At 43.3% G+C, this 23,864-nt stretch overlaps 1 protein-coding gene and 1 pseudogene across 2 annotated transcripts in view; both read left to right on the top strand.

Moving 5' to 3' along the window:
• The window catches only part of Cxadr (CXADR Ig-like cell adhesion molecule), a 54,330-nt gene that overhangs the window by 15,767 nt on the left and 14,699 nt on the right, over nt 1-23,864 (top strand). For both annotated transcript variants that reach the window (XM_057764082.1, XM_057764080.1), the window contains exons 2-6: nt 13,775-13,941; nt 17,499-17,703; nt 21,331-21,486; nt 22,165-22,287; nt 22,784-22,922. In XM_057764082.1, the coding sequence (XP_057620065.1) occupies nt 13,775-13,941; nt 17,499-17,703; nt 21,331-21,486; nt 22,165-22,287; nt 22,784-22,922 (790 nt within the window). The remainder of the gene's footprint in view (nt 1-13,774; nt 13,942-17,498; nt 17,704-21,330; nt 21,487-22,164; nt 22,288-22,783; nt 22,923-23,864) is intronic.
• On the top strand, nt 12,461-13,316 carry LOC130871015 (inorganic pyrophosphatase-like; annotated as a pseudogene).

Below are 23,864 nucleotides of genomic sequence, written 5' to 3'. Positions count from 1 at the left end.
ATTTAGCGAGCACTCTTCCTGTTTATTAAGACGATGGCTTCAAGCTGGGTGTTGTACACAGCTGTATTCTTAACACCCACAGTCTAAGGTAGAAGGATCTCAAGTTTGAGGTCAGCTAAACCATGAGACCCTGTCTCAAAAAGTTACCGTTCCCTGGTGGTTTCCATCCCACTGTGTTTCCTGGGTACCTGGTGTTCGATTCTTCACAGTGTGGAGTGTCGACTCCTGCCATTTATAAAATACTAAAGTATCCATGTGCTAGTTCTTACTGTTGCTAATTTATCTATTAGCATTCTTATCTTGGCAGATAGAAGTGATAATTGAACAACTAAAATATAGCAGCCCCCACCCTTGTGAGATTTCCCCACAACAACATATAAAGGACTAATTGAAGTAATTAATTAAGACATTTAACCACTCCCCTGCCTATCTACCGCCACCTCCCTCCCTCCCTCCCTCCCTCCCTCCCTCCCTCCCTCCCTCCCTCCCTCCCTCCCTCCCTCCCTCCCTCTCTCCCTCCTCCTCTTCCTCACTCAGGCCAGGTCCCAGTGTGACCTGAAATTTCCAGTCTGGCCCAGGCTGACCTCAAACTCAGTCTCAGCTTCTGAAGTGCCGGGATTACCCATGTATGCCACTATACTCAGCCCAGCCCACCCCCGCCCCGCTCCACCCCCTCTCTGGTTGAAAAACCAGGACAGTCAGGTGACTTTCTAAACCATGACTAATCCCAGAGGAACTTCCTGGCAAGAAGGTTGGCACAGGTTGGTGAAACAGGAAGGAATCGAATGCAAGAGCATAGATAACCAATTCCTTTTGGCACAGACCTGACTTTTCTGTGATGTGGTCACCAATAGCAAGTCTGCAGTGTTGATGATTAAACTACAAAATTCTGCTTGTCCTTATCTGTTGACTGAGGTTTCTGTCCCACCCGGTTCCACAATCATTCAGTCCCAAAGAAATATGACCTATTAGCTCAGGCTTCTTATTAACTCTTTTTTTATTGTTATTTAATGAGCTCTACATTTTTCTCTGCTCCCCTCCCTGTCTCTCCCACTCCCCTTCAATCCTCCCCCAAGGTCCCCATGCTACCAATTTACTCAGGAGGTCTTGTCTTTTTCTACTTTCTACTTCCCATGTAGATTATATCTATGTAATTCTCTCTTAGTGTCCTTTCTTATTAACTTTTATAACTTATATTAGCCCATAATTCTTGTCTGTGTTAGCCATGTGGCTTGGCACATTTTTCAACGAGGCAGTTACATCTTGCTTCCTCTGTGCCTGGGTGGGAACCCCAGACTGTATCTTTTCTCTTCCCAGAATTCTCCCATTCTCATTGTCCCACCCCTACCTCCTGCGTGGTAATCCGCCTATACTTCCTGCCTGACTACTGGCCAATCAACATTTTATTAATAAAACAGCATTTTATTAAGAAACAAATCTTTACAGGGTAAAACCATTGCCCCCACAGCACTTATCAATCACTTTAATGTGTGTGTTGCTAGTTTGTTTTTTTTTTAAATTTACTTCTTGAAATTAGGCCAGAGAGTTGCTGTCTTCTTTTTGTCTTTGTACACTAGAGCGAAGTCTTCGGGATGCCCACTTCATAAAGCAGTTTTGGGCGATGGCTGGCTGTTCACATAAGCGTATTGTGTAACAGTTGCCACACACAGATCCCAGCTTTGAGGAACTAAAGGGAAAATACTGGAATTATCATCCTGAAGATCAGCGATCTTCTAGAAAAGGGACTGCTGCTCTCCTGAGGGCTACCTCGGCAGTATCACAGCAAAGTGCAGATTGCCTGACATTGCGTAAACCTGCTCCAGGCCCCAGCAGGGTTCTGATTTTAAGGGAGTTAAGACTATGTTGATGGTAGAGGGAGGAGAAAGGAGGACATAAAACTGCATTTTGAGTCCTCCACACTATAAGGCATTCTGTGCCAAGGTGGCTAAGTGAGTCAGTCAGCTTCAGAGTCCGGGGAGGTAAGAATATTATCATATTATCTGGCTTGGGAGATATTCGTATGTAACTATGTAACTTCCCCCCAAAACAAGGAAAGGGATATGTGTGCTAACAAGGTGACTTTGATTTAAAAAAAAAGTGAAAATTCTTGATTGTTACAAAACTTGACTAAAAAGTAGTATTTTCAGTGCTCTGTCATGTGCCACCCGCAGCTGTAACAATGCATGCATTTCTCTCGGTGCCTCGGCACTCGCAGCTGTCTGGTTCATTTTGGCACATCCGCATTCTACAGGGCTGCTCCCATTGGCTTCACTCTCTTTCTTCTTCAGGAATCTCCTCTCCCATCTTTGCCAGGGCCTTCTGAGACTCAGGGTCTTGCAGGAATAGCAGACAACCCTTCAGGTCTTTTCTGTGGCAGGCTCCTTGGTTTGGTCTCCTTTATCAGTCCCATCAGCCTTTTCTTTTAGCTAGGAGGCTATGGGGAGGAGCCCTGCAGGGGAAGGCAGTCTGGGTTTCTCCCCAATTGATTCGGCTACTGTTTCTTTTCTTTTACTGTGTTTTTAGCTGTATGGTTGAAGTTGTGACTTAACTCAGCAAGATTACTATGTCCTCTCTTTAAAATGGCCACCATGTCGAACGTGTTTCCAGCACTCTGGAGGCTGAGGCAGGTAGGTCTTTGTGAGTTTGAGGCCAGTCTTGTCTATAGGCAAGTTCCAGAACAGCCAGGGCCTTTACACAAAGTAACTCTGTCTTGGAAAAACAAAACAATACCAAAACCCAGCAACCTTCAGGCCACGCGTTGACATTTCTCCAAAAGAAGACTACTGAGAGAATTCTTTATATCAGTTGGCATTAAAGCCGTTCTAACACCTCTTCCCAAGAAATTAAATAAACGTGGAGGATATTTGAAAGTTAAAAAACATTTTTTTTTTTTAATTAAACATAGTTTTGGTTTTTCGAGATCTCCCTGAGTTCATGACCAGCACGGACTACAAAGGGAACTGTAAAAAGTCCAGAAAAAGGGCTGGGAATGTAGAGTCAGAAGAACATTAGTCTAGCTTGTGCAAAGCCCTGGGTTCAAACCCCAGCAAAGCATAAATGGGGTGTGATGGTCCATACCTGTAGCCCCAGTTCTTAGGAGGTGGAGGCAGGACGCTCTGAAGCTTAAGAGCATCACTCTAGGCCATGTGGGTGAATTCATGACCAGCCTAGGCTGTCTGAGACTAAAAACAGCAACCAGAACCCAGATGTTTTGCTCTTGTTTTACAATTTTGGAGTGAGGACCTGCAGTGGGGACCCAGCAGTGAGGACCCGCAATGGGGATCCTGCCTGTGTGCTTTTTCCCCATTTACTTCCTTTCCTTAGGACACCAGGAAGACAAACAACTTTTCTTCATCTCTCATATAAGTTTTCTCAGCACCTTCTTTCATGTTAAATAGTTGGATGTAAAGTAAATAATGTTAGTTTCTTTCCAGATTTGCTAACATTTCCTTAAAATAGCAAGTGTCCTGTCTGTGTGTGAGCATATGACCAGACTCGCCTGCCTGTACTGTTTTTATCTATGTCCTCATGGTTTTCCCAAGTCCACAGCCCTCTGCTTTTCTAGAACGGTCTCATGGTCCTCACTTTCATCACCTTGCTTTCCAATAGCTACCCTTTCTTTCACCTGCCTCTTTTCAAAATCTCCCTCTCCACTTTCAGCTCAGCAGCTTTATTTACTTGGTATGTACAGAGATGGCCGAGCGAGATCTGGGACACATCCTCCACCAATGTGGCTCCAAGGTACTCTAAGTCATTGAAAATATGTGCTTTGGGGGAAGGACTGACAATTACCTACAGTGAAGGAACTGGGTGAGAGCAGGAGAAACCAGTGGGTACCCACTGCCTGTGGGGACCAGGGATGCTTCAGGGAGGAGGCGACAGGTTAGAAGTACTCTCGTAAGAGGTTCTGAGGGGGAAAGACGGGAAACTGAACCAACATGGTGTTCCTGCACCTCGGTCTACCTGGTGTGTCTTCCGGGTTATTTCTTCTAGGGACAGCAGACATTTGAGCTTCACTGAGTATCCTTTCTGGGGACCCTGGACCAAGGAGTTTCACTGTGAATTCCTTCTGTGGACCCTGGACCAAGGAGTTTCACTGTGAATTCTTTCTGGGGACCCTGGGCCAGGGAGTTTCACTGTGAATTCCTTCTGGGGACCCTGGACCAGGGAGTTTCACTGTGAATTCCTTCTGGGGATCCTGGGCCAGGAAGTTTCACTGTATTCTTCTGAGGACCCTGGACCAGGGAGTTTCACTGATGTTTTCCATCTTTAGTAGAGAACAGACCTCGTTCTCTCCCCCATCCAATTGCACTTCTTTGTCCCCTCATTTTGAAATGTGCCATCTTTCCTCTGTGGTGGTCCCTCTGTTTCCCTTCTCTAATTCAAGCATACTTTATACCAGTGAGCTCTCCTCCCATCAGTACCTCAGAATCGTGGTCTTTTTACCTCTAGACATTCTAAATTGCTTTCTTTCTTGATTGATTAGACTGCAAAATAGGTTATGTGGTTGCTGATTTCAACTGGTAACCCCGCTCAGTACCCAGATGAAAAAGATCTTACTTGCCACTGCTTGAATTCTACAGGACTTGACCTTTCAAATCTCTGAGTATGCCTTCAGTGGTCAGACTTGAAATGGCAAGTATAGGCAAAAGCAAAAGACACATTTCCTTCTGTCCCTTCAGTGACAGTACAAGGAGAAGTCAATGGCATTCATTCAGCAAAGGCTTGCTGACTTCTGCCTAAGCACTTGGAGATTTGCTGTGCTAAAAGACCAGCGGGGGTGGTCATGATTCTCGTGGCCCCGGCTTTAAAAGTCAAAAGTGAAATAGTCACTGAAGGTGGAGAACGGAAAGGACTGAGCGAGAAACAATGAGCCAAATGCTCATGGTGGTCTCGGCGCAGCACCAGCTGAGACACCTGGTTCAGTCCACAGATGGGAATAAGAGGCGTTCTCCGGAAGAAGTGATGGAATGAAGCAGAGAGTAGTAGGATTTGGCCTAAAAGATGGAGCAGGTGAGGAAGCTATAAGAATAATTTAAAATTTAAGATGTACTATACTGTGGGAGTAGGTTGTGTTGTAAAAGCTTTTCCAGCCCATCTTGGAAACCACTGGTGACTTCCTCATTTTAAATGGTTGTATATACAAAGGTGTCTTAAGCAGTATTTTTGTTACCTGTTCTGAATTTGTTTGCTTTATTTCATCATTTCTCCTTCTGCCCGCGTGTCTGTTATCCTCTGTTGTGCCCCTCTGCATCATATACTAGTGTTATGAGACAGTGCTAGTTACTGTCAACCAGATTTGGTGTCATAGTTTGTGGTGTCTATTCCGTAGGGTTTGTGAGGGATCAATCCGATAATCCACTTGACTTCATTCAAATGATGCCTCACTGAAAGGAAATTAGTAAAGTGTAATTAAATAAAATTAATGAAGTTCCTCTATATCTTCATGGGCATTAGTTATTTCCTGCTTGTCTGGAGAGACCAACTTAGTTGCATTGATGAGGTTTGTGAAGTCTCAATATGCTTAGGTCGTTCTTGGGAGTTTTCGTTGTAATAAGTAGCACACTTGTTCCATGGATCCTTTGAGGCACTCCGTGCTCCCTCAACAGGGTACCAGAGAGGATGCCTTAAGTAAAGACCTTTGTTTGTTTGCTCTCACATCCGCAGGCTAAGGAAGCCAGGGCCAGGTTGGCAGCCATCTTGGTTTATGGTGAGGAGCCTCTCTCTGACTTGTAGGCAGACACCTTCTCTTCTCTGTGTGTACAAGGTGAATTCATGGCGACTCCTCCTCCAGTGCTCAGCTCAGATCTTTTACCTTACAGGCTGTAGCTCCAAGTCACAGGTCAGAACTTTTGCACTTGAATTGTGGGAGTTTTCAATAACCTAGTTCCCCACGTGTTTATTAGTGTGCTATTTTTATTCATGTGAGCTTAAGGCGATGTACTTTCTGAATGATCTGATTTGACTAAATTATTAGGTAAATAAACTGGTACCTAGAGGGCAGTATTTAGCTATACTTTTATTAATGTGAGTGAGATTCAATTTTACCACCAAACAATTTGGCAGGTTTTCTTTGTTTTTGGAGGAGACTGGTTCCATCCCGTGTACCCTTTGTAGATCTCTGTCTTGTGTAGATGATCTTGGGTTTATTGCCCAACTTTCTTGCTTGTTTTTGCGCAACAAGATTGCTTTCAGATGTTTTCTTGCTTCATAGTACTTCAGGAAATAACTTCTTGGGTGAAGAATGTCCGTGCACATGGAAGTCTTCACTATAGGCGTTTTGCCATAATTCCCAAAAGTGCACAAACCCATTTCCAGGTCTTCTGTTATTTCTAAAATAGGATGTATTACTTAACTTTCACTTTCTCAGTTTCTAATGTTTTGTTAGTCTTGGCTTTTTTTAAAACTCTTTTGTTGTTTGTTTGTTTCTTGTGGAGCTGAGAATCAAACATAGAGCCTTGTCCATGATGGGCAAGTGATTGCTCTACCGCTGAGCCACAATTCCAGCTCTTGGTGTTTGAGACTGAATCTCTCTATGTAGCTCAAACTTAGCTTGCACTTGCTATCAAGCCGAGGCTAGCCTTAAACTCTTTGAACTTTCAGATGCTGGGATTATAGGTGCGAACCTTCATGCATAACAGTGTTCTTTAAACACTACCAGTGTTATCTGTGGAATACAGTATCACATTGCTTTAATTTATATTTCTATAGTTCTTTAATTACAAATGTACATTTTAAAATAGATTATATCTTTAGAACTGTTTGAAATATACAGCAAAATTGAACACAGCAAAATTGAATATGCACAAAAAAATTCCCTTATACCTTGCCTTATTTCTTTTAACATAACTTTTTTTACTGGTTCTTTGTGAATCTCACAACATGCACCCCAATTCCACTCATTTCCCAGTTCTTTCATGTCTGCCCTAAACCCTTTGTAGCCTCCCCAACAAAAGAAAATCCCTTAGGCAGGGATATGCATATGTTAGACCCCCACCCCAATTATTCCCCAATCTGCCCCAACAAGGTTCTTCTGTAACAGCCCTGACTGTGCTGGAACTCTCTTTGTAGACCATCAAACTTTGTAGTCCTCAAACTCACAGAGATCCGCCTGTCTCTGCTGGCATTAAAGGTGTGTGCCAGCACCTCCTGGCTGCGTATGTTAGACTTGATGGGCCTGAGACATATTTCTATCATCCCAGAGCTGCAGTCCTGTTTATTGTACAGCTTAAATTTATTTAAAGTCACAATGATGTGTCTCTACCATTGCAACATTGGGTATCGGAAGAGCTTGGCGGCTCTAAGAAACCCCTGCCCTGCCCCTCCTTCCCTCCCTCCCTCCCTCCCTCCCTCCCTCCCTCCCTCCCTCCCTCCCTCCCTTTCTTCTCTCTAATCATCTTTTTAACTGGGTTAAATTATTCCTTTTGTAGAAAGTCATATGGCTGTAATCAAACAGAACATCCATCACCTTTTCCATTGACTTTTTTGTTTTGGTTTGCAAGATGCGGTCTTACTATGTAGCCTTGGTGGCCTGGAACTTATATGTACACCAGGGTGGCCTCAAACTCACGGAGTTTGCCCCCCAAATACTGGGTTTTAAGGTAAGCACCCCATGCTGGGCCTTGCAAATACAGTTTAAAGGTGTTCCTACCATCTGGGTTAGCTTATACCCTTTTAACTTGGTGTGCATTATCTCCAGCGCAGCTCTATTTGAATCAGGAGGCACACTCTTTCCATGTTGACCTAGGGAAAGTGATTTGATCATTTGGTTAAGGTGGTGCATCACTAGAATCTTCCATTATAAAGCCACCATTTTCCCTCTGTAATTCATGTTACCTGAAATTTTGCTACACCCCATAAGATACTCTGTTTCTCATTTGATCGTCTTGTTTGAAGCTTTTTCTTCTGTGGTTTTGTGAAGTGATAGTTTGTAACTTTAAGTGTTTAGAGTAAATACTTTTTCCCCCCAATCATAGCTTTTCTCCCTTTTCTTAAACAATGAAGGAAAAAAAAAACCACTTTTCTCTAAGGCCTTCCTTCTCAAAGTAATCTAAAACTCTCATCTTCTCTTTAAAAAAAAAGAAAAGAAAAAAAAGAAAAAACCATTAAACTTCCTCGGCATTTTATACCTTTGCATGATTGAAAGGCAAAGCTCACTGCCAGTCACCCACATTGACCAGTTAAAGCACCCGGACAAGGCATGCCATCCATCCAGAGCTCTGCCTCCCCTCAGAACAATAGCTCCTTCCATTTCCCTACTCACACCATTCTTGGTAGAATCTGATCTCCTAAGGGGCTTAGTAGGAGGTGACATCAAGGGCTGGAAAATATTCTTTGATGTCACATGACTTTGATGTTCAGTTAGACCGGGCAGCAGAGAGTCTTCAGAGACCCAGATTTAGAAATTGGAGAGAAGAAAAGCAAGCAGGAGGCTGAAAGATGCCATTCCAATTAGTGTTCCTGCAGGATGGGCGGCGCTCAGTTTGTTTATATGCTCCGGTTCTGAGCATTCATAACTGACCTCTGCAAGGACTTGAGGCTTGGATTTTTGTGCCATTTATCTCTCTAAACCTTGCAAATGAATTTAAATAAAATTTAAATAAGATTTGATATTTGATTTAGTTTTTAAACTCTGAACCTGCGAGTACTTTGCGAGTTAATTTATTGCTTAGCTTACTCAAGTATTGGGAATTTACAGAGTCACTCCATGAGACCAAGAAGCATGTCTGTCTTTTGTTTTATACAGTTTTGACTGTTTCATACTTTAGCACTTGGAAAAAGGATGCCTCTTCAGAGAGAGCTCTCAGTGTTGCTAGGAAACCCAAGACTCTTTTGTGAGGACCTTGAGATTTCAGTTCATTTTTAGCACAACACAGTGAGGAGCAAACCCATTTCAAAAAGGAAATAGTGAAAGTCATTTCTGGGACTGCTTAAAATATCTTAAGCAGAATCGCACCTCCATGCGTCTGGAGGGGCCCACGTGCGGGTGCACTAACATGTGCAGGTGCTATTAATGCACATATAACATGATCATAACATGATCTGCAGTCTACAGCCTGAGCACATGGTCCACCAGCAAAGGGAAAATCAAGACAGACCACTTGAAATGTAGGAATCCCTTCTGGCAGATTTTCATATTTCCCTGACATTTCTAAACTTGATCAGAATATAACTCAATCTCAAATTCTTTTCTGCAAATTATAAGGTGCTCTTTTAAGAGACAAAGGTATTTGTGAGTTCCCGACCCCTAATGAAGCCAATCATGATATAGTAAATCAGGATTTCTACCTTAAAGGGTAGCATTGGCAAGAAAAGTGGTGACTGAGCAAATGCGATGGAAGTGGGTGCTGACTGAGCATAGATTTCTAAAAGAAAACAGACACCCAAGTCAGTGTGTGCTCAAGGCACAGGGTGATCCGTATAGACAGGTGAAGTTCCATGAATGTTCTTAGAAGGAAGGACAGGCAACTCACTGGAGGGTGGAGAGGTAATAGAATAAATGTATTTTTGAAAATGAGGCAGGCATAGGACTGAATTTATTAGACATTATAAAAAGGGTCCCAGAGTTCCAATAGCTCTTCAGCAGGAACTCTAGAGATGCCAGACATCAGTGTCAAAAACCATATTTTAATACAATAAATATGTAGGCTGAAACAGACTGATGGCTAGCATACTTTCAGGACAATGGTAAGCCATTGCTTGGTCTCAGTAGGTCTAGATGGTATGTTGTAATAGGAGCGGTGGGGCTGCGTCCCCGGCACCCGGCCACCCGCATGGCTTATGCCCCAAAATAATTACACGGAAACTGTATTCTTTTGAACACTGCCTAGCCCATTAGTTCCAGCCTCTTATGGGCTAGCTCTTACATATTGATCTAACCCATTTCTAATATTCTGTGTAGCTCCATGAGCTGGCTTACCAGGAAAGATCTTAACCTGCGTCTGTCTGGAGTGGGAGAATCATGGCGACTCCCTGACTCAGCTTCTTTCTCCCAGCATTCTGTTCTGTTTACTCCACCCACCTAAGGGTTGGCCTATCAAATGGGCCTAGGCAGTTTCTTTATTAATTAACCAATGAAAGCAACAGATTAATACAAGACCCACCTCCATCAATGGTGGATCATCAACTTTTGCTGTGTGAAACACCAACCCCACCTTTAGATATTTAACACAGACATTGTGTATCCACGGTCCCTTGGGTGTTGGTTGGGGTAGGCTTGCATGAGAAAGGAGGCTGTGAGGTCACTCAGGACACCGCAGAAGCTGGTCTAGACAGGGGTTGCCGGTGGGGTGATGGGTGATGGGGTTGCATCTTGGGGACTAATGGCTGCTGGTCACCCACCTCGGTTATTTCCCATGTGGATTGTTTGCACAATGGTAAGAGTTCTCAAGAAGGGGAGAATGGATTTAGCAAGGAATCTGGAGGCCTCGCCCTGGATTTTACCCGGCACATTCTTGTTACTCTTCACTGGTCTGGTTTCAGAGAGGAATGCAGAGGTTCTGCACACATTCTTTATTCAGTTTGAGGAATGTCCTTAAATATTGTACAAGCTTAGGAAAGGAACTTTTAGTTCTTATTCTTTGGGCTTCAACTCTACCAACCTAATATTATTTCTGATAGCACATTAATTCTCACCTAATAGAAAAGATAATACCATACGTGATTGGAGAAACATCATGGAATAGTTGCTGTGCAGAGTAAGGGCTTGGAATTGATTGACTTCTAATTTTGCTCAGTGTATTAATCATAGGTGCAAGATGAAGAGAGGGGGAAGGAGAGCAGAGAGGATGGAGGTGGGGAGAGTCAGGCCCTAGGTACCATTCACAATCTCATCCAACATCGAACATCCGGGTTGGGAAGGGCAGGAGTTCAAGGGGTAAAGCTGCTTCTTAACCCAAAACGGTGAAGCTTCGTGTCCTGAGCAATGGAGATGGTTGAGTTAATGTTTAGGAAATCCATTAGCAGGTGGAGGCTCGTGCCTGTAAAATACTCGCTCTGGGGACACTGATGTAAGAGAGTTGTCTAGAATTCAAAGTGAGTCCCAGGCCAGGTTGGCTTAACGAGTGAGACCCTGTTTCAGAGTAACAAAAGAAAACAAAAGCTGGTCGCAGAGAAACCAGTAGATGTGACAAGTTCTGCGGAAACTTTTGTGTTGTAAATGATCTTAAAAGACTTGTATTGGATGATTCATTTATGATTGAATTTGTGCTACAAGTCAAGCTAACGACCAGACTCTTCATACCTTTGTTATTGATCTGAGCACCAACTTTAGCTTTTCATTTATTTTGTTTGTTCGAGACAGGGTTTCTCTGTGTTTCCCTTCTGACTGTGCTGGAACTCATTCTGTAGACCAGGCTGGACTCAAACTCACAAAGATCCACCTGCCTGATGGAGGAGGGTCATCTTTCTATCTGTTGCTTTCATTGGTTAATTAATAAAGAAACTGCTTGGCCTTTGATACGACTGAAAATTAGGTAGGCGGAGTAGACAGAACAGAATGCTGGGAGAAAGAAAGCCAAGTCAGTCAGTCGCCATGATTCTCCCACTCCAGACAGACGCAGGTTAAGATCTTTCCTGGTAAGCCACCTTGTGGTGTTACACAGATTATTAGAAATGGGTTAGATCAATATGTAAGAGCTAGCCAATAAGAGGCTGGAACTAATGGACCAGGCAGTGTTTAAAAGAATACAGTTTCCATGTAATTATTTTGGGTAAAACTAGCCGGGTGGCGGGAAGTGGCCCCTCTTCCTCACGACACCTGCCTCTGCCTCCTAGGTGCTAGGATTAAAGGCGTACTCTACCATGGCTAGACTGGCTTGCTTGTTTGTTTGTGTTCTCTCTCTTTTTATCTCTTTCTTTTTATGGTGCTGGGGATTGAACCCACAGAGTCTTTTAAATGCTAGGCAAGTGCTCTACCATGGTGGTGGTGGTGTATTCTCTCTGCCTGTTGTTTTGACAAAGGGTCTTGCTGTGCCTTTGAGCAGGTGCTCAAACTCTGAGCTCCTATTGGCTTCCCTCATGCTGGGTTTCAGGAATGTGCTACCACATTTGATGGCAAATCATTTTTTTGTTTTTTCTGTTTCTGTTTCTCAGCCAGGGTCTTGCTGTGTATCTCAAACTGGCCTCTCACTTTTGATCCTCCTGCTTCTGCCTCCCTAGTGCTGCATTTAATGATGTGTACCACATGCTCAGTGCCACAAACATCAACAACAACAAGAATTCAGCATAGGGCTTTGCATGCGCTAGGTAGCCGAGCTGCATCGTCAGCTCTAGAAGACTAGTTTTACAGTTGGGCTTGGCGGTGTGCTTTTATAATAGCAATACTTGGCCTGTCGAGACAGGGCTATGAGATCAAAGCTTCTGCACAAAAGCAATGCAAACTCATTTTCTTTGCCTTTGGAAGTTTACATTGCTCTTAAAAGTTATTGTATGGGAGCAATTGCGGTGCGTCTCAGACACCATGAGTGGCTTCAGCAGTGAGGAGCACCCTGTGCCCTTCACTCTTTTGAGTACCGCCATCTTCCTAAAAAATGAGAAAGGACAGTCTATTTCTCCATTTCATGATAATCTGATTTATGCAGGAAAGGATGTATTCCACGTGGTGGTTGTTCCACACTAGTTAAATGCTAAAATGGAGATTGCTAAAAAGGACCCCTTAATCCAATTAAGCAAGACATGAAGAAAAGAAAGCTCCACCATGTTTCCAGTCTGTTCCCTTACAAAGGATACATCTGGAACTATGGTGTCATCCCTCACACATGGGAAGACCTAGGGTACAGTGACAAACAATGGCTGTTGTAGCGACAATGACCCAACTGATGTTTGTAAAATTGGAAGCTAGGTGTGTACAAGAGGTAAGATCATCAAGGAGAAAGTTCTGGGCATATTGGCTATGATCGATGAAGGCGAAACCAACTGGGAAGTCATCGCCATTAACGTGGATGATCCAGATGTGGCCAATTATAACAATATTTCTGATGTCAAAATATTTCTGAAACCTGGCGACTTAGAAGCCGCTGTTGGCTGGTTTAGAAGGTATAAAGTTCCTGATGGAAAACCAGAAAATGAGTTTGGGTTCAATGCAGAATTTAAAGACAAGAATTTTGCAATTGACATTATCAAAGGCACTCATGAATATTGGAAAGCATCAGTGATTAAGAAAACAGACGGGGAAGGAATCTCCTTGTCGGAGAGCCCTTTCAGGTATGATCCTGATGCTGCCAAAGCCATTGTGGATGCTTTTGCCACTACCATGTGAATCTGCCTGCTTACTACCGATAGATGTGGATAAACTGTTTCTTCACCAGAAAAACTGATGAGATGCCTGGAATCCAAGTGATCCTGCGGCATCCTGTTAACCTGGAAGCATTAGATGCAAAAGTGTAGTATTTTTCAAGGTTTTAAATTTCTGCAACTTACCTAATGAAGCAGATTCTGCTGTGGCGAGTCCAATATGCTCAGAAGGTTAGCCTTCCAGACACTTCACATCTCAATCAAGACAGCTTTTACACATGTTAACTCTCAAAGCCGTTGTCATGGAAGCACCACATACTGGATGTATATGTTTACTGTGTTAGGAAATAAAGTTATTTTGCTGAAAAAAAGTTATTGTATGGATGTCTTAGTATCAATGGGCTCATTAGGGCATCGCATACCCTAAATTCTGTTGCTTTGAGCCCAAACCCCATATCACTGTGCTCCCATGAATGGCCACAGGGTCATGCGCCAGGGCAATCGCAGAAGCTTTGTCCCACGTACGTGTTTCTTTCTGCAGATGTCACCAGAGGTTTGAGTATCACTACTCCTGAACAAAGTATCGACAAAGCTAAAGGGGAAACTGCTTATCTACCCTGCAAGTTTACACTTGGTCCTGATGACCACGGACCCCTGGACATCGAATGGCTGATATCCCCATCTGATAACCAGAAGGTGGATCAAGTGGTGAGTTGGATCTGTGCTGATCACTGCTCGTGTCAATGGGGATGTTGGGTGTGTCTTCACATAGCCTGGCGGGGGAAGGGGAGAAAGCACCCAGCTAGTTGCTCAGGTGTGGTAGGAGTGAGGGACACAGTCATGCTATGTGTTGACACAGCCAGGAGATACTGTGAATGCAATGGATGAAGTAATGAAAGGCTACTTCTGGGACCCACGGAAGCTCCTGAAGGTCTGGATATGCATGTGAGGGGCCAGAGCAGAGGATACAGGGAACCAGGAGCAGGCAGGCAGGGAGCACACACAGTGTCAGGGACTATGAGTAAATCCATTTTGTTAAAGAAGATATACGATATAATATACTGTAAGGAAGATGTACAGCGTTATCACTAGAGCCCGTTTTCCATATTTCCTCAAATTAAATGCCCTGTACAGTGAATTACTTGGGAAGGGAATGAAATCTTTGTTTATTTGTTTTACCTTTTATTTACTTGTGGCCTGTGCACATGTGAATGCCATATGCGAGCCAGTGGGCGTTAGAGGCAACTTTTGGAGGCCGATTCTTTCCTTCCACCATGTGGACTCCAGGGGTGGAACTCAGGTTCTCATTCTTGGTGATAGGTTCCTTTCCCAAGAGCCCTTTGCCTGGCACACAGAATGCTCAGAAGGGGTGAGGGTCGGGGCCGACAACATAAAACCCTATGACATACTTGCTTACACGCTTAGTTCAGGCCAGAGGTTAAAGAGTACGTTCAAGATTTCATGGGGGTTTAGTGATCCAAGTCTTTGTAGGAGCTGAGCACGGTAGTGCCTGCCCGCCATCCCCACTCAGGAGGCTGCAGCAGAAGGCAGCCTGCACCACATAACGCGACCCTTTCAAAAGACTTGCAGTTTTACTTACTGTTCAAGTAAGAGGGAAGGGGTTATCTCATAACTGAAAATGAAATTCTTCCATTTAGTGATTGAATTAGTGCAGTCCAGAAATGAGTATTTTTGATAAGTCCAGAAATTTGTGAAGGAGATAAAGAAGCCGGGCGTTGGTGGCGCACACCTTTAATCCCAGCACTTGGGAGGCAGAGGCAGGCAGACCTCTGTGAGTTCGAGGCCAACTTGGTCTACAAGAGCTAGTTCCAGAATAGGAACCAAAAGCTACGGAGAAACCCTGTCTCGAAAATTCAAAAAAAAAAAACAAAAAAAAAAACAAAAAAAAAAACAAGAAGCTCCTGTAGTTGTCAGCGACAAGGGCTACAGATTAGCCTCTCCTGATTCAGTGACCAGAACCATCTGTTTCCTAAGCAAAAGAACCCCAGTAACAGAGTTGTCTCATTTCCTCCCATCATCCCTGATACCCTGTGGCCCTCGCCGCTCTCACTCTCCCCTCCCCTTCTCTCTGTGAAGTTGTCTGCACTCTGAACACACATTTCTAATGAAGGCCCAGCACTGCCTTCCCTAGTAGTCCTGCTCGGGATTCTGAATCTGGGGTTAACCAGGAGAGTGTGAGTCTTCGGTCCTGAGTTACAGGAGAAGGTGAGGTCTGTGAGGAGGTATCTATAGACACCAGCAGGCACAGTGTGCCCACGCTTGGTTCATGGAGGGAGGGTCCCAAATCTCTCTAGCTAAGGACAGTGCACAAAATTGTGAAATTGGCATGACACGGCGGGGCACTTGGTCTGGAGCAGGCATTTTCTGGGTTTGAAACCTGGCCTCAGATTTTAGTGCATAATAAGAGCGGATGAAGAGGAAGATGGCAGGTAAAGAGAGATCTCTGAAGATGGTGCTTCACAGAATTCTAGCTAGGCTTCATTAGCTGAATTCCTGTTAGATTCAAGTTAGCTTGGCAGGTTACGGTACCTAAGGAGTTGGAGTTGGAAGGCCGGGCTGGAGAAATGTCTAGTCTTGTCCCTGTGTGACGCTTTACTGTGTACCACGCCCTGGTCAGTGTTGGTGTGATTTCACACAAGATTTTTACAGTCATTTGAACATCATGGAATGCACCTGCACAGACATAAGATGGCTATGAAGTAGTCTGACGGCCCTGCTGTTGTATATACACCCTCTGGGGTTGACAGAACCCTCTGTACGCAGCACGGGACTCTATATACGTATTTAAGCCTTAAGATGACTCTGTAGGATGCACATGGTTGTGCTTATGAAAGTGAGGAAACAGGCTCAGAGATGCGAAGGGACACGCCCAGTGTCATCCAGCTAGCAGCTGGAATTTGAGCCCAGACATCTGCAGGTCGCACACCTGTGCTTTTGTTATCCTTTGTGTTGTCCTTCCCGTCTCCTCCCATGTTCCATAAACCCGGTTCCTCGTGTGTCTGGTAGGGACATATTCCTAGCCACCTCTTAGGATGCAATGACATGCTGCATACTTAAGTATTTCATGAACTTGGGAGGAATACAGAAGCATTGGTTACATGTGGTGCCCAGTGAAAACAGGTCCGGCTCATGGCTTAGCTGGGTGACATAAATTTATGTGAAGACAAGAACCGGTACTGTCTTAGTATAGATGTTACAAGGGGACAATCCCAGCATCCTTGCCACACTGGCAGAAATCAGTGAAGATATGTAAAGTTGCCTGGTGAATGCTAGTCGGCCCATTTTTTTATCCAGTCGTTATAAGAAATCACTTAGTTGGTGTATGTCACTCACAGTGGGGACACATCTTACCTGTCTGGTGCTTCTTAAGATACCAAAATGAGATGTACGTGTCAAAATGTACTTTGGAAGGAGAGTTGTTTGAACTCTGTAGCTTTTCATAACGTGAGTGAAAAATTTAATAGACAGGAAGCCGGAGTGTCTTGTTTGTGAACGCTTGAACATTGATTGGTATTGACAAGTGGGGGTGGCAAGATTAAGGAGCAAGGTAACGGCTAGTGCGCTTAGGCCCCGTGCTGGCTCCTTCAGCTGCTCTGTGCATTTACTCAGCAAACTGGTCTTGACTGTGACCTGGTGATGGGCAGTTGACACGCACACACAGTGTTTCTGTGGGCCCAGATTGGGTTGGGGTGGATATGCTAGAAGAGGCAGATACAGAAAAACTCAGCAAAACAATATCCTTGGGAGACATTTTCCAGCTGTACAGAACAAAATTAACATTCCAGACAAGAAGTTTGTGTCAATTATGGTTGTGTTTGCAGGTGGGGTTTTTTGTTTGTTTCTGGCTAGTATAGGGCACATTATGCAATCCTATTCCACGTTGGTTTACCTGTTTGAAGTGGAGCACAAGCCACAGCTCAGTCCCATTTGATCTCTTTGGCTTTCTTATCTTGTGTATTAGATAGCTTGACATTTCAGAATACAGCAGTTTTCTGGTTTTGCTTTTTGCATTAATGTTGGGAGAAAGCAAGATATTCTTGTGTGTCATTTCCCCATCCTGCTCAGATATGAAAGTCACCTGTAGAGGTCCCAAACTGTGGCCTTGCTGTTTGAATCTGGGTCCACTCTTTGCCCTTGAGTCTCAGAACAGGAAGAGGGGATCTTACTGGGAAATGCAGACAGTTATGAAATGAGGTAGCTTTAGCCTTTTGTTATCTCTTTGTTTGATTTTGCTTTTGTTTTAGATCATTTTGTATTCTGGAGACAAGATTTATGATAACTACTACCCAGATCTGAAGGGACGAGTGCATTTCACGAGTAACGATGTCACGTCTGGTGATGCGTCTATAAATGTAACGAATCTGCAGTTGTCCGATATTGGCACGTATCAGTGCAAAGTGAAGAAAGCTCCTGGGGTTGCAAATAAGAAAGTTCTGCTGACTGTCCTTGGTAAGTTACCATTCCTTGTGTCGATGGGGGCCACATGGGTGCAGGGAAAGTGGCGACAGCCTGTAGTATCAGCATTTGCGGAAGACAAAACTGCTTTCAGGACAACATAACGTCCTCAGGCAGCAAAAAGTAGAGTTAGTCCTTATATTTCTCTGAGTGGAGAAAGGAAGAGGTCTGCCTACTTGTGAAGTGATTGAGTGAAAGGGTCGTAGATAACGGAAGTAGAACTCGGCTATGGTTTGAGTGTGTTGCCACCAAAACTCATTGAGGCTTAGGAAGTGGGTAGATATTTTAGATAGTTATGTTCAGGAGCCTCCATTCTTGTGAAAGGATTGATGTAGTTTCAATGATACTAGGTCAGTTACCGTGAAATCAAGTTATTCTGGTTGATTAGCTTCTAAGGATAAATGAGATTTCTATGATTGATTACTGATAGTATTTATTTATCTATACTTTTTAAAGATTTGTTTTATTTTGAATTATGTGTACGTGGGTGTCTGTGTGTACCAGTGCCTATGCAGGCCAGGGGCATCAGATGCCTGTGAAGTTGGAGTCAAATGCAGTTAGGAACTATCAGATGTGGGTGCTGCGAATTGAACTCGGGTGCTCTGCAAGAGCTTCAATAAGTACTGAGCCATCCATCCAGCCCCAAATCCCTGGAGTGTTTCAATTGGAGGAGATAGATTGTGCTAAAAAGATTTGGGATAAGGACTGAGGCATTATTTTCCTCCTTGCTGTCACTGTTTCTGTTCTTCAGTGGAGGGGATCAGTTGCCGGGATGCCTCGTAACTCTCTGATTGGTCACTTCTTAGTAAGTGTCAGCTTCCTAGTAAGCTGTCAAAGACTGCAGAGGCTGTTCATTCACCTTTAAAATCTGAAACAGTGTGTGCAATGGATCTCTTCAGTTTGCGAGGCTCTGCAAGGCTATAACTCACATATATCTCTAAAACTTCCTTGTGGTAGGCTGTATATGCAGTGCGGCTGGTTTCCTTGAAGTGCAACACTGCAGTCAGCTGTTTTACGATAGTAATTTTCCTGCCTTGGGATTCAAAGTCTTAGGTTCAGGGAGATCCACTTTTTGTAGAAAATGCTGATGACTAGAATTACTTAAGATATTCTTGGGAATAAATTAAATCAGAGATTTAACTCTTGTCAAACTCTATGACTTGGCTTTAGTTTAGGGTAGGATGAGTAAGTGTTCCCAGCCAAGGCCTCTGCTACAGCATGCCTGTGTGAGCAATTGGGGACTGGGAGCTGTGATTACACCCTAATGACGACTGCTGAGGTTGTCTTAGTTGCTGGCCTCCTCATTGGCTTAGCACCCAAGGGATCCTGATCGTAAAGACACGCCGTCTTAAAATGGCTCTAATTAAAAGTATTTTCTGTGTGAAAGTGAGACTGAATACGGTTCCAGAGAAGGGAAGGGGGTATCGTTGAAATGCTATGTTTATATCATGTAAGCATGGACTGACCTTTATGTTTGTAAATGGCTACGCTGGTAATGGTTCCTTTAAAGCAGAACTCTGAACTCTTTCTCATATTCTGATGCAGATGCCGGGTGTCTCTCTGTGTATCCCTTCTTTCAGCACTATCCTGGAAATACTGGGTTCAGATACACTGTAGAGCATTTCATACTGGTGTGCATATATTATTCACAATGGGATTGACGGCTGGCTATCAAAATTTGGGACAGGGTACATTGGGAAGCAATAGGATTTGCGTAGCTATTCTCAGAGTAACTGTGGACAGGCATGCTTTCTGTGGGAGGATCAGCCATGATGGCGGTGTGGCTAAGCACACGATGACAGCAGCCGGAATGGCCTGTAAGTTAGTGTGTGTGTGTGTGTGTGTGTGTGTGTGTGTGCGCCCGAGTGTTCCAGTACCCACTTTTATTCGTAATGGTAAACGAGGAAATGCCACTTAAGTCTGGAAGTATGAGAATCGATTTAGACTGGGGGCACTTATCAGCCTGGCAAGTGCTGATGGTAAAGCCAACCACAGACTTCATAGCAAACATGGTGTTTCCCAAGGTCTTAGAACAAAATGAAAAGAATGCCTTACTGTTTAGCTAGTACTGCTCCTAGACTGATCCTACACCACCCCCTCACTAGGGTCCCTCCCTCCTGACAGTTCCCACTCCGTGTTTAGTCCCCTCTCCCCTGCTGTCTCCTCAGAAATAGCTGCCCAAGAGCCCATGTCTGCTTTTCTAAGAACACCCCCAAATTCTTTCCAGGTTTTTGCTTCTTATGTAGTCATGTTGTGTAGTACTTCCCCTGGCGGTTCGTTCTGATTTTGCAGACTCTGCACTTGCTCCTGTCTGTCCCCAGACTCCAGGTTTCCTCGGTGGCTGACTGGGCAGCCACACTCATGATGAACTGATGCAGTGGCATAGTAATCTCATCTCCCAAAGATGATTTCTCATACACACAGCATTGTTTCCTCATAAAAAACGTAATGGAATAAAAGACCACAAAGTATGTACCATTCTTCACTACTGTCATGGTTCCAGAAGGAGAGATTATGCCATAGGATAGAAATCTGACCAGTCAGCCAGCTGGCTGCAGCCATGACTACTGCTCAGTAGGTCTACAGTCAGCCTTTTGTCTCCCTGGGTTTCATGCCTCACGCTGAACTGAACATGGATCAAAAAATATTTGGAAACGTTTATGTACATGAAGTATACAGACTTTTAATGATTTTTCTCCAGTCCTAAGCACTACAACAACTAAGGATCATTTATATTGTAGTAAGTATTACAAACAATGTCTAGGTAATTTGAAGTCTTAAGCCATAGTAGGTTAAGTGAAAAACTATGTCATTTTATGTAAAATAGTTGGAAATCCTATAATTGTATACTTATAGAGTTCTGAAATCAGTTGCCTACTAGAGTACGAAACAACGTAAACACATTTGTTAAATCCATTTTACTAACATATCAGTTTTACTTCATAAATGCCATGCCTCAAATGGGCTGCAGAATGGCGCAATACCAGGATATTAGGCCAGAGCTGGGGTAAGCTGCAGGTAATGAGATTAGTTGTTGCTCTAAACCTTTGCTCCGAGGTCGGAAAGATAACCTCCGATTTACTTTTTGTGACTCTGCTGTCTGAATGGATTTGAATTCATGTAAATATCTAAATTCAGTGGTCTGTGCTGCACTAAAGTGGATTGTCCCAGTTATCAGCGTTGTTAATAAGTGTCGATTGTCCAGTAACGACACCTAGAGAGATATGACTTGGCACGTACTCACAGATGGCTGCATTTCAAGGAGAGAGACTAGGTAAGGAATGGAGGGTAGCTTCCGGGAGCATCATCACCCAGCCTCACCCCCTGCTTTTTTGACGTGTGCCTATGGAATGGCCGTGCACAGAGCTGAGCTGCATTTGAGATGTCGCCAAACTTTATGCAATGGCTGCTTGCCTGAGCTCGTGACTGTTTGTGTTTGATAAAGCTGCATAAACTAGTGTTGACAACATGTCATTCTTTGTTCCCTTGTCCATTCCGAGCCCAGCAGTGGCTGATCAAGGAGGCAGTGGCTGTGCATCGTACTTTGTGCTTAAGTAATCTGTTAGAAAAACCAATCCCATTTTCTTAGATAAAGCTGTAATTTGTTTCCTTCTTGTTCAGTTAAGCCTTCCGGTACGAGATGTTTTGTGGATGGATCAGAAGAGATTGGAAATGACTTCAAACTAAAATGTGAACCAAAAGAAGGTTCACTTCCATTGCGGTATGAATGGCAGAAATTGTCAGACTCCCAGAGAATGCCTACTCCGTGGTTAGCAGGTACTGCTTCCGACACACAATGGTACCCTTGGGCCGCTGATTTGGATTTAAACCTAGTAGTGTTTGTATGTATATGTTACATTTTAAATTCCCTGGTCTGTGTAGAATGGTCCAAATCACCATGAAAGCTATTTAGTATTTTATAATCATAACCAAGTGTCCTCGAGGAAGAAATATTAGGATGTTTACTAATCTAATATTTACTGTGGCAGATCGTTTTTTTGTTTTTGTTTGCATGTTGAGAAATGTTCAAGGCCAAAATTCAGTAGAAAAGCATCAGAGTGGGGTCATCATGGTTCTGCCCAGCTTCTTACTCTGTTACAGTAACTTACCTATAGGTTTAAACCAAGAAACATAGGAAGTGATATGAGCTAAAAAGTCTCAACTTGGCTAAATGTAATCATGCATTTGATAATATAACCACTATACAGTGGACCAAGCACTTTGCTTTAGCTGAGGCTGTGGCTAAGGGATCCTGGTAACTGTAAGCTTGCTTGTAGGGCCTGCAGGCTGAGTGCATGCATCTGGATGTGTGCATCTGCCTCTGGCAGTCTGTTTGCAGCAACATTGTCTCTTAACTGCTTTGTCAAACTTCTGTAAGGTTTATTAGCTTTATTAAATACTGAGAGTAATACAGCCTGTAAAAACAGATTTGCTTCCCCGCCTCTTCTTCCATAGAAATGACTTCACCGGTTATATCTGTGAAAAATGCCAGTTCTGAGTATTCTGGAACATACAGTTGCACAGTCCAGAATAGAGTGGGCTCTGATCAGTGTATGCTGCGTCTGGACGTGGTCCCTCGTAAGTGGCTTTTTTCATCTGCTTTGCTTCTGGTAGAATCTTATAGCCTCACTTAGCTTAGTCAGCAAGGGTGTATTAAAGGCAAGGATGCTCATCTTGATTAGAGCACTGTGGGTATTTACTGACTCTTTTAGTGCGTGCAGAAGACAAGACACTACACTTTATCAATAAGACCATCATTTTAGTAGCCAAAAGTCATCAAATCAGCTTTGGCACACTATTTAGCCATTAAAGTTCAAGAAGCTTGCAACATTTTTCATGTGTCAATCAAGATGACTTTGATTCAAATTACATCAGTTTTTAAATTTTGGTGATGCAACATTCAAAAAAATGTTTTTATACATTTTTCTTGCTAGACCAAAGCCTTGCTGATCTGCTTTCTAAAAGTTAATACTTGCAATGAAATGAACCTATGTATATATGCCATATTTTCAGTACTAAGCCATATGTTGTGGGTTTTCTTCTTCCTACTAATTCTGTTGAAATCATATTCTAGCTTCAAATAGAGCTGGAACGATCGCGGGAGCCATCATAGGGATACTGCTGGCTCTCGTGTTCATCGGGGCCATCCTCTTTTGCTGTCATAGAAAACGCAGAGAAGAGAAGTACGAAAAGGAAGTCCATCATGATATCAGGTAAAGAAGTGAAAGTAGACTTGACAGGTATACAACAAACGGTTACGTTTGTAAATCAGTTCTGGAAGCACTTGAATGAGCATGAAAACTGGGTACCAACTTTGGTTCCTCCCTCCCTTCAGATTATTTCCAAGCATCCATGTTCAGGTGCATCCACCTGACCACCGTTCAGATCTTCTCCTATTTTGAGAAGCTCACAAAATGATTTTCTCAAGAATGCCTGACCTTTCATGTGAGGGGACTTGATATTCACAAGTGACGGGGGTAGTTTTTGAAACTAGTAATGCAGTGCCATTGTTCTTCTTGAGACAGGCTCACCAAGTTGCCCAAGCTGACCTTGAACTCATAACCCTTGTGCTCCAGTCACCTAATGGTGGAGTCATAGGCGCACACATAGCTTATTTTCTCAAATATTCTAAATTGGTAGGTTTGTACTAGAATTATACTTTAAGAAAAAAATACATATGACTTAAATAGATCAGCAACCCAGAAATTGCTGTTGGGTCTAGAGCTCAGAGATTGGAGCACTCATTTTTTAAAGATGCACCCAAAGTGTTTGGAGTTTATCATCATGTCAGTGCTTGATGAATATTCTTAGCTAGGAATTCTCAGGTTTTGAAAACAGAAATATGTCATTTCTGGCTCACATCTTAGAGAACTTTTACAGCAGAAAGGGATTCTTTCCTTCCTCTGGGGATAGAAATATATGTCTGTCTGTCGGTGCTTTATTTACTGTTAATGGAATGGCTAACTAGATGATCAGTGATGCTAGTATATGAAACTGAGATTCCTTCCTCATTAGGTATTACCAAAACCATATGCATTTATACCAAAACCATAGTTCATTAACTGACTTTTGTGCTTTGACCAAGATAATATGTTGGGGCAGGCACACAATGATGTCAGGCCTTGCTTTGATTTCTTTTCCTTTTTTTTTTTTTT

This window comes from Chionomys nivalis, chromosome 3 (genome assembly GCF_950005125.1).
Source record: "Chionomys nivalis chromosome 3, mChiNiv1.1, whole genome shotgun sequence".
NCBI classification, from domain to species: Eukaryota; Metazoa; Chordata; class Mammalia; order Rodentia; family Cricetidae; genus Chionomys; species Chionomys nivalis.
Note: the sequence above shows the minus strand (reverse complement) of the source record. Positions and strands in the feature narration are given on the sequence as shown.